Source organism: Macadamia integrifolia, chromosome 13, assembly GCF_013358625.1.
Source record: "Macadamia integrifolia cultivar HAES 741 chromosome 13, SCU_Mint_v3, whole genome shotgun sequence".
Taxonomy (NCBI): Eukaryota; Viridiplantae; Streptophyta; class Magnoliopsida; order Proteales; family Proteaceae; genus Macadamia; species Macadamia integrifolia.
The window spans coordinates 6,217,672-6,229,937 of NC_056569.1; the positions used below are offsets into that span (position 1 = coordinate 6,217,672).

Here is a 12,266-nt window from a genome sequence, read left to right on the forward strand (position 1 = left end):
ATTTGACCCTCCTACATTTACGTTCTAAGGCAGTTCTAGAGCTTTCACCAGGAAAAGAAAAAGAGTTCTAGGGCCTTAGATCCCTTTTCTTTAAGGCTGCTTTTGGTTCAGATACACTGATAAGAAGTATCAGTTGGAGATTATGACCTCTTTAGCTGTGCCTCAAGCTATATACAGAATGTGTAGTGATTGGAAAATTTGGTATATCCCTTATTATATTTTTTTCCCCTTTTGTTTCTAATGGCTCTTACATTGATCATTTTGGAGATTCTAGTTCTAGTTTGTTCTTCAATGTAGTAAAAAAAGGCCTTCATCATGAACTTGATATGGAGATTTGTTTCCATGGATAATATATAGCTTGTGGGTTAACTGGGTGCTGTTCGTGGGGTGGTTCCTTGGACGACTTTGATAGTCATATTAGTTTCCATTAGAATCTTTTATAAGATTCGGTTTGTTATATTTTTCTAAGTCTCAGGCTTATACCTCTGGCTCCTTTTATCACAAAGGAAAAGAATGCAAATTCTTCAATTATATGGTCTTTGCAATTAACGATCGAGGAGAAAAACAGAGTAGAGGTAAATGCCTTGAATGGGTTCTTTATCTTAGCGGCAGGGCTGGTAACTCTGTAATGGCAGATAAAGAACCTCCAGGATTTGGTTCTTCTCTTGAGGACCTATCGCCCAGGTCTTGCCCATAATTACCTGGACGAGCGCCACGTATCCACGCAATGGTCCAAAGGTCTCGACGCCTTGCTTTTTGCACCTCACTCAAAGCATTGGATCATCGCTTGAACATGTGGCACTCACCCAAGTAATTATGGTCCGACCTGGGCGATGGACACTATGCTCTTAGCTTTTAACAGTCTTCGAATGACCAATACTTGTTTGGGCAAATCAACACGAAGATCAAACTCATTTCTGGTGAATCCACCGGCACCATCACTGCCTTCCAAGTACTTATTTTGTACTTAAAAGTTCTCCGGTTTCCAAATTCTCTTCTTTAATTAGGAATGTGATTTCATGTAGTCTGAAGCTTTCTTATTGTTTCCTTTCATTTCTCCTGCAGATGAGTTCGAACACAAACACTGCCTGATGAATTGGATTTCGAGTTCTTGGGGAACCGGAGTTGATAGCCATACATAGTCCAAACTAATGTGTATGCTCATGGTAAAGGTGATAGAGAACAAAGGATCAAACTCTGGTTCGACCCATCTGCAAATTTCCTTAACTTCATCCTATGGAATCATCACCATATCGTGTAAGTCAAATTAAAACAGCATCACAATACATTTATACAAGGAATGTATGCATATAATTGGGAGCAATGGTGGGTTTTGGTGCAGGTTCTATGTCAACAAAGTACCCATCAGGTTTACCAGAATAATGAGGCATGAGGGATCCCCCTATCCCAAGTTCCAACGCATGGGATTGTACTCTACGTTCTGGGGAGATGACGATTGGGCCACAAGCAAGGATTAAAGTATCGGTATCGATCGCCGTATCGATCGGCCAAAATTAAGATACGTATCGGAGGGTATCGTATCGTATCGGAGATACACTAAGATACGCTAAAGATACACACAAAATTGATAGGAAACATTTTTTTAAACACTTTTGCATAAAGAATTTGTTAAAAAAAGCTATTGATAACATGTATTATGCATAAACACTAAATTGAGGGTATCGTACTAAGAATTCAAGGTCTGTAGTTGTCCCATAAATGTAAAATCCTTGTTCCCAACCTTGATTTCCATTTTAGTTAGAGAGAAATATGGCTGACAGCAACTTTGGAACAAAAACCCTTCAAAAAATCGTTTTTTCTGAAAAATTACCCATATTGGCCATTATATGACCGTAGCACCGATACGTATCGATACTCACCGATACATACCGATATATATATATATCGATACTCACCGATATGTGCTGATATATACCGATACGTATCGATCGATACATACCGATACTCACCGATACGTACCAATACATACCGAAACGTACATTTTACCTCAATTTTATATTTTTCATAGTCGTAACGAGGCATGTCGTGTCGTATCGTATCGATGTGTATTAGTGGTGTATTGATGCATATCAATATGTATTGTAGGATATATATCGATACGAAATGATTTAAAAAATTCAATGTATCGTATCGGTGTGTATCGTATCGACTGACTAAATTTAAGATACGTATCGGAGGGTATCGTATCGGTATCGGAGATACTTAAAACCATGGCCACAAGGGATGGGTTTGAGAAGATCGATTGGAGCAATTGAGCAAAGCACCCTTCTACACTTGCTATAAAGACTTTGACATCGAGGACTGCCCTGTCCCAGGCTCTGCAATCTGTGCCTCCAACCCCAGGAACTTGTGGGAGGCGGCCCCTGCTTACCAGCAACTGGATGCCACTCAAGCCGGAGGCCTCCCCTGCTTAATCGCATGATCTACGACTACGGCACTGACAGATCCTGCTATCCCATCACGTCACCGGAATGTGTCACAGGCATGTGATTGATGATCAGTGATAAATATATCTTAATTATCTAAATATGATTAACTACCATGGACTTGGGAATCTTTAGAGAAGCCAAACACAATTATTGTAAAGAAGAATAAAGAGATAATAAGCTTAGAATGTTGAGAATATGCTTAGGTTTTGCACCAATATTCAACTGACATAATAGCAGAGAGTACCAAAAAGAAAAGGGGGGGGGGGATTGCATACTAGCACTAAACCTGCTCCCCATTGAAATGCTATATGAAAGAATTACCAACATAATCAAAAATCTCAAATTTTTTTTTTTTGGGGGGGGGTGGGGTGTGGATTGCATAATAGCACTAAACCTGCTCCCTATTGAAATGCTATAAGAAAGAATTACCAACATTATCAAAAATCTCAAATTACTACCGAGGTTTGGGGGAGAAAATGAGTAGATCATAAGTTCACCGGCAGAGTAATGTCCAGACATACCATAGCCTCTGAACCTCTCATCAAAAACCTTCTGTAAGTGCAAAAACTCGACCACACAAAGGTGGAGGCAAGGAAGAAACAGCTGATTGGATCTCCTGGTATATTAAATACAGTAGAGGGTTAGCATAAAAAGGCTCACAAAGTGGGAAGTTCAGGTCTATAGTTCTGTCTGATTTTGTGTAGTGCCATCCAACGAGTCACCCCGAATGAATTGTTTGAAACAATGAGACCACACAAATAAATGCCATTTAAGAACCATCATGAATGGAGGCATAAGGTTAACCAAATAAACTTCATTGATTAAAACCTCGCATCCAGAAAATTCGAATAAAGAAAGAAAACTAGAAAGCTGTCAGTAACTCACATCGGCCTGGTAGCGAGCTGAGAAATGTATTAGAAGAATTGCTTTGTTCTCAAACTTATCTGCATAGTTAACTATCTGCAAAAGGAAAAGCAATCAGTTAGAAGGCCAAAGCACATATCCCAGCTTGTCACAGGTAAACAACATAATGGGTCCTGCGATTTGTTTCAAAGAATGACCTCAGACAAGTGAGTGTGTCCATAATCTCTCGCATGTTCCACCGTCATTGCATTGTCAACAAAGGTGCTCTGCACAGAGGGGAAAAAACAACCTTTCACCAACAAGTAAGAGAAAATGGGAGCAAGAGTCGAGGAGCAATAGCACATTTCACAGGTTCTAATAGGTACACAATAATGTCATTATGCATAGCTCTTGGAACCACCATTGGAGGCCATAAAATACACACTTGCATCTGTATGGACGCTTACACAAAAGAAAGTGATTGAGCATTAAGCTGGCATGGGTGAAAAGCTTTACTGCAACGATGGATTACATGTTGTATATCCGACCATTTTACCAAGCACTCACCAAAGGTCTTGCTAACAGGAAGAATGGGAGAATGCTTGTGTGTCTTTAACTGATCACGCTAGTCCCTTATTTATAATATAAAATCATGATAGGAGTATAAAATAGAGAAAATAAAGTATTTACAAGTATACCCCCATCCAGCCGCCCCACTCTAATTAGGGTTGGTGGAGGGAGGGAACCCCCAATGTGCCACTGCCGCACACTAATCTTTATTTTTACAGGTCCAAAGCAGAAAAGCAGTTGACATCTTCAAGGAAGTCAATTGAAGTAAACGTTATTAAAGAACACCAAATCAATAGTGTTCAAGACCACCCCAAACTCTAGAAACTCATCTAAAGTGCTAAAAACTCCTCTGATGCCCACTTTCTCTTCATAAGAAAGGTCAATATACTCCTGCTAGAGAAAATTACTTCCTCACTTCAACTGATTTAGTATTCCACCAGCTTCTGGGAAAAAGAAAAAGAAAAAGAAAAAGAAAAGAAAAGGTTTCCACAATCACCCATTTCTTTTCTTTCATACGAAGCATTGGATCCAATCCATAGATACAACTACTAAGGATCTAAAGATCTGTACTGGAATGTTTGTGGAAACACTCACCCAGATCAGATTTCAAGATCATTTGTCAGCAAAATCATGACATCGCCACGGGATTAACCTATGCTATATGATAATGTAATGGTCAATACCCACATGGATAGATGATCCGAACAACCTTATACCTACCATTAGAACCATGAAATTTTCCCTACTCTCATCCCAAGAACCTAGGCCTCTATGATTCAAATCTATCTACCTCGGTCCGTATAACAAAAACCAGTATTTTATTTCCAAGTGCCAAAAGAAAAACTGGGAAAAAGGAAAAACAGGACAACAAAGTAATGAGCAACATTAGGGAGCTGCACAGTAAAAGAATATAACAAGGATGCGATTGAAACCTCCATTACAAGTATCCTTGCCCTCAAAGCATCAACATTGTCGGGGTCAGCTATGAAATCAGACATGGTGTCTCCCGTAAAAGCAATTTCAGGAAACGTGACAGTATATGTAATCTGCAAATATCAATATGATTCAATTACTTCATCCAAGCCCCTCAAGGGGGAAGGCATGTAAAACAAAAACCTTAAAAGTAGAAAAATAATTAGATGTTCCTTGGGGTATGAATGCAAAGACAGACCTCCACACCTGATAACTTCAAGCTCTTGATCTCATTCCCAGAAAGGCCAGTATACTCCTGCTTAAGTTTATGCCTCACAGAATAAACAACATAACCCTACCACAAATGATAGGAATTTAGCGCAACCAGATACCAATAAGAAAGAAGACTGTTTCTCAAGGGAATTTTTTATAGAGTGCAAGAAAGATGAACAAAGTCATAAATCATCAATATTACCTGGCTTGGTATGACATGATAAGTCTTGAATGCTCTTACTTTGAGGTCTTTCCTGAACTGAAATTCTTCCCCTGCATGGGAAAAGCTATAAAAAATTTTGACGGCTAACCAGTTCTATTTGGGGTAAGGCTAACCGTTTCAGAATATAGGTAGGACTTTACCCACATTCAATGCAATTAGATTGTGCTTCAATTCAGATTGGTCCATTGCTCTGTGCGCATTGAATAGCTTTTCTACATTTTCCTTTATAGCTCTTGGAACAATAATTGTAGGTGGTCTCATTCTGTACAAACCTCGAGTAGCAACATACATTGGAAGTCCTCCCTGACACACACACACACACACACACAAGCAACATAAGCACAAAACTACAACCAACGTTCCAGCAATAAAAATTAACTTCATTAATAGATCACACAGAAATATCCTGCGGTCATTTCTGTAGCATGTAAAAAGCATTCTAACCTACTATGGCAAGATCATATGAACCACAATAACTATTATACTCATAAATATCCAGAAGAAAATCAAGCTGTACGGTCCAGCCCAAAACTAATAAGTAACATGAGGATAATTATAAGAAAATGGAAGATAGAAGCAGAGGCAGAGCCAAGATTTTCGACTCCCACCTCCAGGAGGGAGAAAAACTATACCAACTCTATCACAATAATTTTCTGTAGTATTATTTTACCATTAGCAATACCAAAATCATAAGAATTCTTCTGACATTTGAAAATATTAATTAATATTTTTGGGGGGGGGGGTGAATAATTAATTAATCTTGTTTACATGTACATACACAGATTTCTTGATTCATATTTTTTTTTTTTTTGGGGTAGTTGTGGGGGTGGGGGAATCTAAGTGTCAGCATTCTTGGTGACGATGTGCAGTGCACATGGATGGACAAGGTACCTTTCCTTGTGAATAGAAGATCCTAGAAACATTTTACCAGTAAAATTTGAGATTAAGGGAAGAAGATTTAGAGAATTATCAAAGGGCCATCTCATAGTAATAGAATCTAGTGACATCTTTTGAGGTACTTGCTGTAGACACTTACAATTGAAACTTATCCAATAAGGTGGAAGTGAGATTGTCTATAACTGTCTAACACAGAACCCCATTTTGAGTAGTATTTTTTTTTCCCCTGCATTTGAAACACCCCCCCCCCAAAAGTCTGAAATTGTTTTCTCCTTATTTTTCTTTAATATTTTAGAGAATTGAATGAATTAGTGAAGATGGAAATTTTTGAATTTATTATAAATAGGTTGTGAATGAAGAAAAAAGGATTGGGATTTGAAACAATGAATAAGCACAATTTTGTTGCCTTTTCTTGTGTCCTTCTTGCTGTCTGTTTGCGTATAGTGTTTATCTTTTAAAAAAATAAAATAAAAGAAAGTTGAAAGAGGAGAAGGATGGGAAAATGTGAAGAAATAAAATATGCTGGTTGGTTTACCTTGCCCCACCCCCAAATTTATCATCTTTGTGAGTGTCTAATTGCCTCATGTTCACAACGAAGAACAACAAGATATCTAAGGATCACAGCAGAAACTATAAAGAGCAAAGCAATATCTTAAAGAATATGATTCTCTTTGCTACAGAAAGTATCACAGTATTTGACATTGGCTGGAGCAATAATATCATTTCCAGTCATTGGCTACCAATGGAACTAGCAGTTCACTTGTGAAAAAAGGAACTCTGTCTAACAGCATAGGCAAACCTCCAAGAATTCAAAAAACACTAATGTTGACTTCCAGGAATGAATGAAAAAGAACATGCTTGATCAAGTGTTAAGTCCATCAACATAATAAACCTAATTGAAATACTAGTGAAAAGATCCATTCTTCATATAAAAAAATGGAGTGGACAAAACCAGAAAAACCACCAAAGAAAAATCCCATTGAATGTTTCAACTGAACCACTAGAAATACAATTGACAACACCTATTTATGACCTTGCAATACTTCCAAGAATGATTTTAGTTTCATGAAGAGCTTCAGCCTTCAAAATAACAAATGAAATACACAAGTTTATCACCTTAATACCTAATAGCAAGGGATAGGAGCACATCAACTAAAAGGGCCATTGAAAATTAGCAAGACATTTGGATGGATAATTACTCACTATGTGATCCATGTGACCATGCGAGATGAATAGGAACTCCTGAGATATGGCACGCTGCGGGCACCTGCCAATGTCAAAGGCAATCTTGAGTGAAGGGAAAATTATGCATGTCTCTTGTCCTCCAATAGACAGGCCCTCAATAGGACATCCTTCAATTTCTATACCCTTTTGCTTCTTTGAATATGGGACTGAATCAGGGTCTTCGCTAGACTTAGAATCCCCTCTCTCCATTTCCATCAGCTTTGCTAGAGATTTTATCATCCAAAGGAAGGAGTGGATCAGAGATTGCAAAAAGAATCTCTCCATGCAAATATATGTAAAGATTAAATTTCCAAGAGTCTTTTCAGGTTTACAGGAAAGAAGACAAAGAAATAGCTGCAGGTTCTATCAATGATACATTTAATATTTAATCCCACCATCCAGCATGACCAGTTCAACTCATCAGGCATCCCAAAATAGGTTTGTTTTAGGACAAACAGTCAAGAAGAATCGGGCCCAGCCAATTATTAAATGGTTGATCACCAAGATCAAATTGAGAACGTCAATAGAAGTTGTTCTTTCATAGGTAAAGCCGCAAAAGATTCCATTGACTCAGTTTACATAAAATAGTGGAGAAGGATGGGGCCCAATCTACTCTATTAAAATGGGTTAGTCAGCAAAAACTAATTGAGAATGCTAGTGGGAGAAGTTCTTTCATAGATAAGTCTGAGAACCTTTTTTCTTTTCACATAAATTGACATAAGTACATAACATAAATTCTACATAAACTGAAGGGAAAACAGATTTCTCAAATTGGAATGGCTTCAATTCAAACAGGGCTTATAACTGAACAAGAAAATCTTTCACAAATGGATATAATGTAACAAATCACTAAGATATGAGGTAATTACTTAAGCATCCTGTTAGCATAACCTAATCCATGATTCTTGATTTTAAAGACCAAAGTTGATGGTCATATAAGAAAATTAGAATAGTGACATGAAAAAAATAACTCCAGAACATAAGAGACAGGCATGTTAAAACACACACCCTCCCACCCTACCCCACACCCCCCCCCCCAGGTCCCCTTGTTCTTTCTCTGTCCTTCCATTTATCTTTTGACAGAGTGGGGGAGTTCCAAAGTTGGTTAGGTGATTCCCCTATCACCATTTGATAAGGCAACATCAGGTATCTCCCTCAGGCACAATTTCGATTGTTCCTCATTGGCAAGCCAGCTGCTATTCCAGGGATTTTCAGGACATGAAGATTATAGCCAAGGTTTTAAAATCCATAATCGAACGGTATAGGCCTCCATCAATTCCGCTCTGTTGGATCCGAATCAGTCGAAATATGATATGAAACAGCCGAAACCTTAGAAAATGGAATCAGGAATAAGAAGCAACCATTTTCACAAATCTTTGAGTTTTGAAGTCTTTTTGAATAAAAATCTTGTAGACCTAGCTACAATGCCTACAAGAGGTATGTTCAATTGATGTTATGCTTATTTGACTGAATAAATTAAAGAAAAAATTGTCAAAAATGAAGATCTAAGTGCATTCATGGCAGATTCCCAAAACAATTTTGGGAAGCAGTATTTATCATAATCAGGTTAGGCCGATTCAACTTTTAAATTCATGCATATACTCAACACAGATATTTCATTCTATCCAACACAAGTTGTTACTCAAGGAAGAAAAAAAAATGTAGGATGAAACGAAAGAAATGATAAGGAAACACAAAAATAATATTCAAATCTTGGCCTCTTCAATAGCCATTAAAATGTAAGAACAGTTTAAGCCTTGATTAAAACTCACAATGCTTACAGTTAAAACTTAATAAGAAATTATTGAAAACCCATAATTGATCAGGAAAACAACTCATGCTCTCTGCACAAACATTATGAGAATTTTTTACAAGAATTTGGTCAACAGATCAACTAAAATGACAAAAAGCATAACATAGGCTATTGTTCAAACTATTGCTAATATCAAAATATTAGCCCCCCCCCCCCCCCCTTTTCAATTCCATTGAACAACCGAAGAAGCTCCTGATGCCAGTCAAACCTAAGCATATAATCTAAAAACAAACCTTTGCTTATAGTACTCAGGTTATTGCCAAGTCCAAAATAATTGCATCTTTCGAACAACAGACCCAAAACAAGAAGCTCCAAATGCCCTTCTCAAAAGATGCCAACATAACAAAGACTACACGGTTTCCTTTCAAACTACTCAACACACTTGACATCAACTCAACTGAAGCTTACTTTCTGGATTTAATAAATCTCTAACAAAAAGTCCCTTATTTCTGGATTTTTTTTTTTATTAGGGGGGGGGGGTTTCAAAACCAAATTTCTGGATTACTTTGCTACGAATTGCATTGAAACTTAAAAATTTCTTCACCCACTTCTACATTCATGACCACCACAGGCAATTCAAACACCCAGAAAGGGTGAGAAGACTCAAATCCAGATTAACAACATAAAAAATCAATAGACTAACCAATCCGGATCAACAACATAAAAAATCAATAGACTTACCAATCAAGTCTTGAAGTAGACTCCCAAACATAATCGTGAGCAAACCAGGAAGGAAATCTAAGGTTTCTCAGAGAGATAGAAGGTGTGTGTGATCCTGAGGGAGGCTTGAAGAAATAGATACGAAATGGTAGCCGGAGGGCCAAGCCCAGTGCTCTCCTTTAAATGGTCGACTCTTAACAGATAGGAAAAATTCTACTCAAGTTGATTGCCAAGTTAATACTAAATTGAAAATAGGAAGGGAATTAATGGGAAAGGGAATACATAAATTAGTAATAAAAAATGAAGAAAAGAAAGGGATCACATAAAAAGGAATATATGAGAAATGGTTTATGGCACTAATATTTAGCACATGAAAAATTGGATAGAACTGAAATTTTGTAGATAGATAAACCCAAAGGTCTCATATTCATATGCCCATTTCTGTTAAAATAGTGTTGGACAGGGGGCAAAATAAAACTCTAGAAATGAAAAACTGTAATTATAAATTATATGCCAATAAATGGGGGTGTGTATGATTGAACTTGAGTTTGAATTTTTGTATGGGGCCGATTCAAACCACTTCTTAGATATCAAGAAAGTTTTTTCCTAGAAAGTTTGTATGGAAACTAGAAAGTTTCACCCTAGAAGATAAGAAAACTCTTGAGTAGAAAAAAGATGTAAAATGTGATACAACAGAAAGAAAGGAAGACCGCTGGTTAAAAAGACAGAGAGAGGCATGTAAATTTTCAGAATCAAACAGAGAGAGAAAGAGAAACATACCTAAGGCCCCTTTCTCGATTTCTCAGAGACACCCTTTGTGGAGGCAGTAATCACAGCGAAAAATGGAGTGAATCACCAAGTTTTCAGAGGAGGGCCGACCCAAGGTTGAAGATGACACTCTGTTTTGCCCTAAACCTTGCGTGATTCTCTCAATCATACAACACCGGTTAAAAAAATTTACGAACAGAGAAGCAATCATACACGACTCCGGTTACCCATTTGAGAACGTCAAAAGCTTTACCCAAAAACAAATGCTCATATTCCTTCCCTTGTTCTTAGCCCTGAATCTTCTGAGCAGGGTGCTCGGCGGTGGAGACTGGAGGGCACTACTGCAAGGCTCTGCGGCTATGGGTTTGAAAAGAGTGGAAGGCAAGATTTTAAAAGACGGAAGCGAGACCAATGAGAAACACTTGAAATTGTGTGTGGAGGCTTGCTCGGTTGGGATTTGGGAAAAGTGCCTGGCGGGTAGAGTGCAGGCTGAGGGGTAGTTTTTGTGCTTTAAAAAAAAAAAAAAAAAAAAGACCCCTTAGTAAATTTGGGGGCATAGTACGATTTATAATCGAATTAATTGATGTAAGGTTTTAAACAAGTTTTCTTAAATCGGCCTTAATCAGGTTTTGACTAGATTATAGACTTATTTAAGTCTAAACGGACTTTAACTATACCTACCCTCTCAAAAATTTGAGATGAGAATAAATAGAATTGGGATCGAGTTCATCTCTCTATATGTGCTACACTTCTACATTTCAAAATCCAACGATTATGAAATAGAAAGGTAAATGTTTAGAGTCCTTTTAGGCTTTGATAGAGCTAGAGACCTATTTAATTATGAATGGGGTTTAAATATGCCTACCCTCTCAAAAATCTGAGGTGAGAATGAATAGAACTGGGATCGGGCTCATCTCTCTCTCTCTCTCTCTCTCTCTATATGTGCTACACTTCTACATTTCAAAATCCAACGATTATAAAAATAGAAAGGTAAACCTTTAGAGCCCTTTTAGGCTTTGATCGAGCTAGAGACCTATTTAAGTTTGAACGGGCTTTAAACATGCCTATCCTCTCAAAAATCTGAGATGAGAATGAATAGAACTGGGATCGGGCTCATCTCTCTCTGTATGTGCTACACTTCTACATTCAAAATCCAACGATTATAAAATAGAAAGGTAAACGTTTAGAGCCCTTTTAGGCTTTGATCGAGCTAGAGACCTATTTAAGTATGAACGAGCTTTAAACATGCCTACCCTCTCAAAAATCTGAGATGATAATGAATAGAACTGGGATTGGGCTCATCTCTCTCTGTATGTGCTATACTTCTACATTTCAAAATCCAACGATTATAAAAATAGAAAGGTAAACGTTTAGAGCCCTTTTAGGCTTTGATCGAGCTAGAGACCTATTTAAGTTTGAACGGACTTTAAACATGTCTACCCTCTCAAAAATATGAGATGAGAACAAATAGAATTGGGATCGGATACATCCTCTACATTTCAAAATCTAACAATTATGAAAATGAAAAGGCATTTGTGGGGTTAAAATGAGAATTGAACGATTAAGAATTAAAGAGGAGCAGAATCCATGGAACCGTGACCATATAACTGTTATATCTCTTTTTTCTCCGTGT

The 12,266-nt window shown here is 37.5% G+C and overlaps 1 protein-coding gene across 2 annotated transcripts; it reads right to left on the reverse strand.

Moving 5' to 3' along the window:
• Positions 1-2,239: 2,239 nt before the first annotated feature.
• LOC122059189 (tRNase Z TRZ1) lies at positions 2,240-11,123 on the reverse strand. Of its 2 annotated transcripts, XM_042621872.1 has the most exons (10): positions 10,646-11,123; positions 7,372-7,616; positions 5,412-5,574; positions 5,251-5,321; positions 5,035-5,130; positions 4,796-4,909; positions 3,512-3,580; positions 3,336-3,410; positions 2,972-3,066; positions 2,240-2,468 (listed from the first exon to the last, which is right to left on the reverse strand). In XM_042621872.1, exons 2-9 carry the CDS (start codon positions 7,606-7,608, stop codon positions 2,992-2,994), a joined length of 900 nt encoding a protein of 299 aa, XP_042477806.1. In that variant the 5' UTR covers positions 7,609-7,616; positions 10,646-11,123; the 3' UTR covers positions 2,240-2,468; positions 2,972-2,991. The 2 variants fall into 2 exon arrangements, with proteins under 2 accessions (XP_042477806.1, XP_042477805.1); XM_042621871.1 differs by lacking the exon at positions 2,240-2,468 and having other exon boundaries at positions 2,604-3,066; positions 10,646-11,122.
• Positions 11,124-12,266: the final 1,143 nt, after the last annotated feature.

Excerpts from the sequence above, each read along its gene's own strand:
- LOC122059189 (XM_042621872.1), bottom strand. The coding sequence starts at position 7,608 with ATGGAAATGGAGAGAGGGGATTCTAAGTCTAGCGAAGACCCTGATTCA. Across the intron at positions 5,322-5,411 it reads TCTAATTGCATTGAATGTGG|GGGAAGAATTTCAGTTCAGG; the intron begins GTAAAGTCCTAC and ends TTTCCCATGCAG. Across the intron at positions 4,910-5,034 it reads TGAAGTTATCAGGTGTGGAG|ATTACATATACTGTCACGTT; the intron begins GTCTGTCTTTGC and ends TGATATTTGCAG.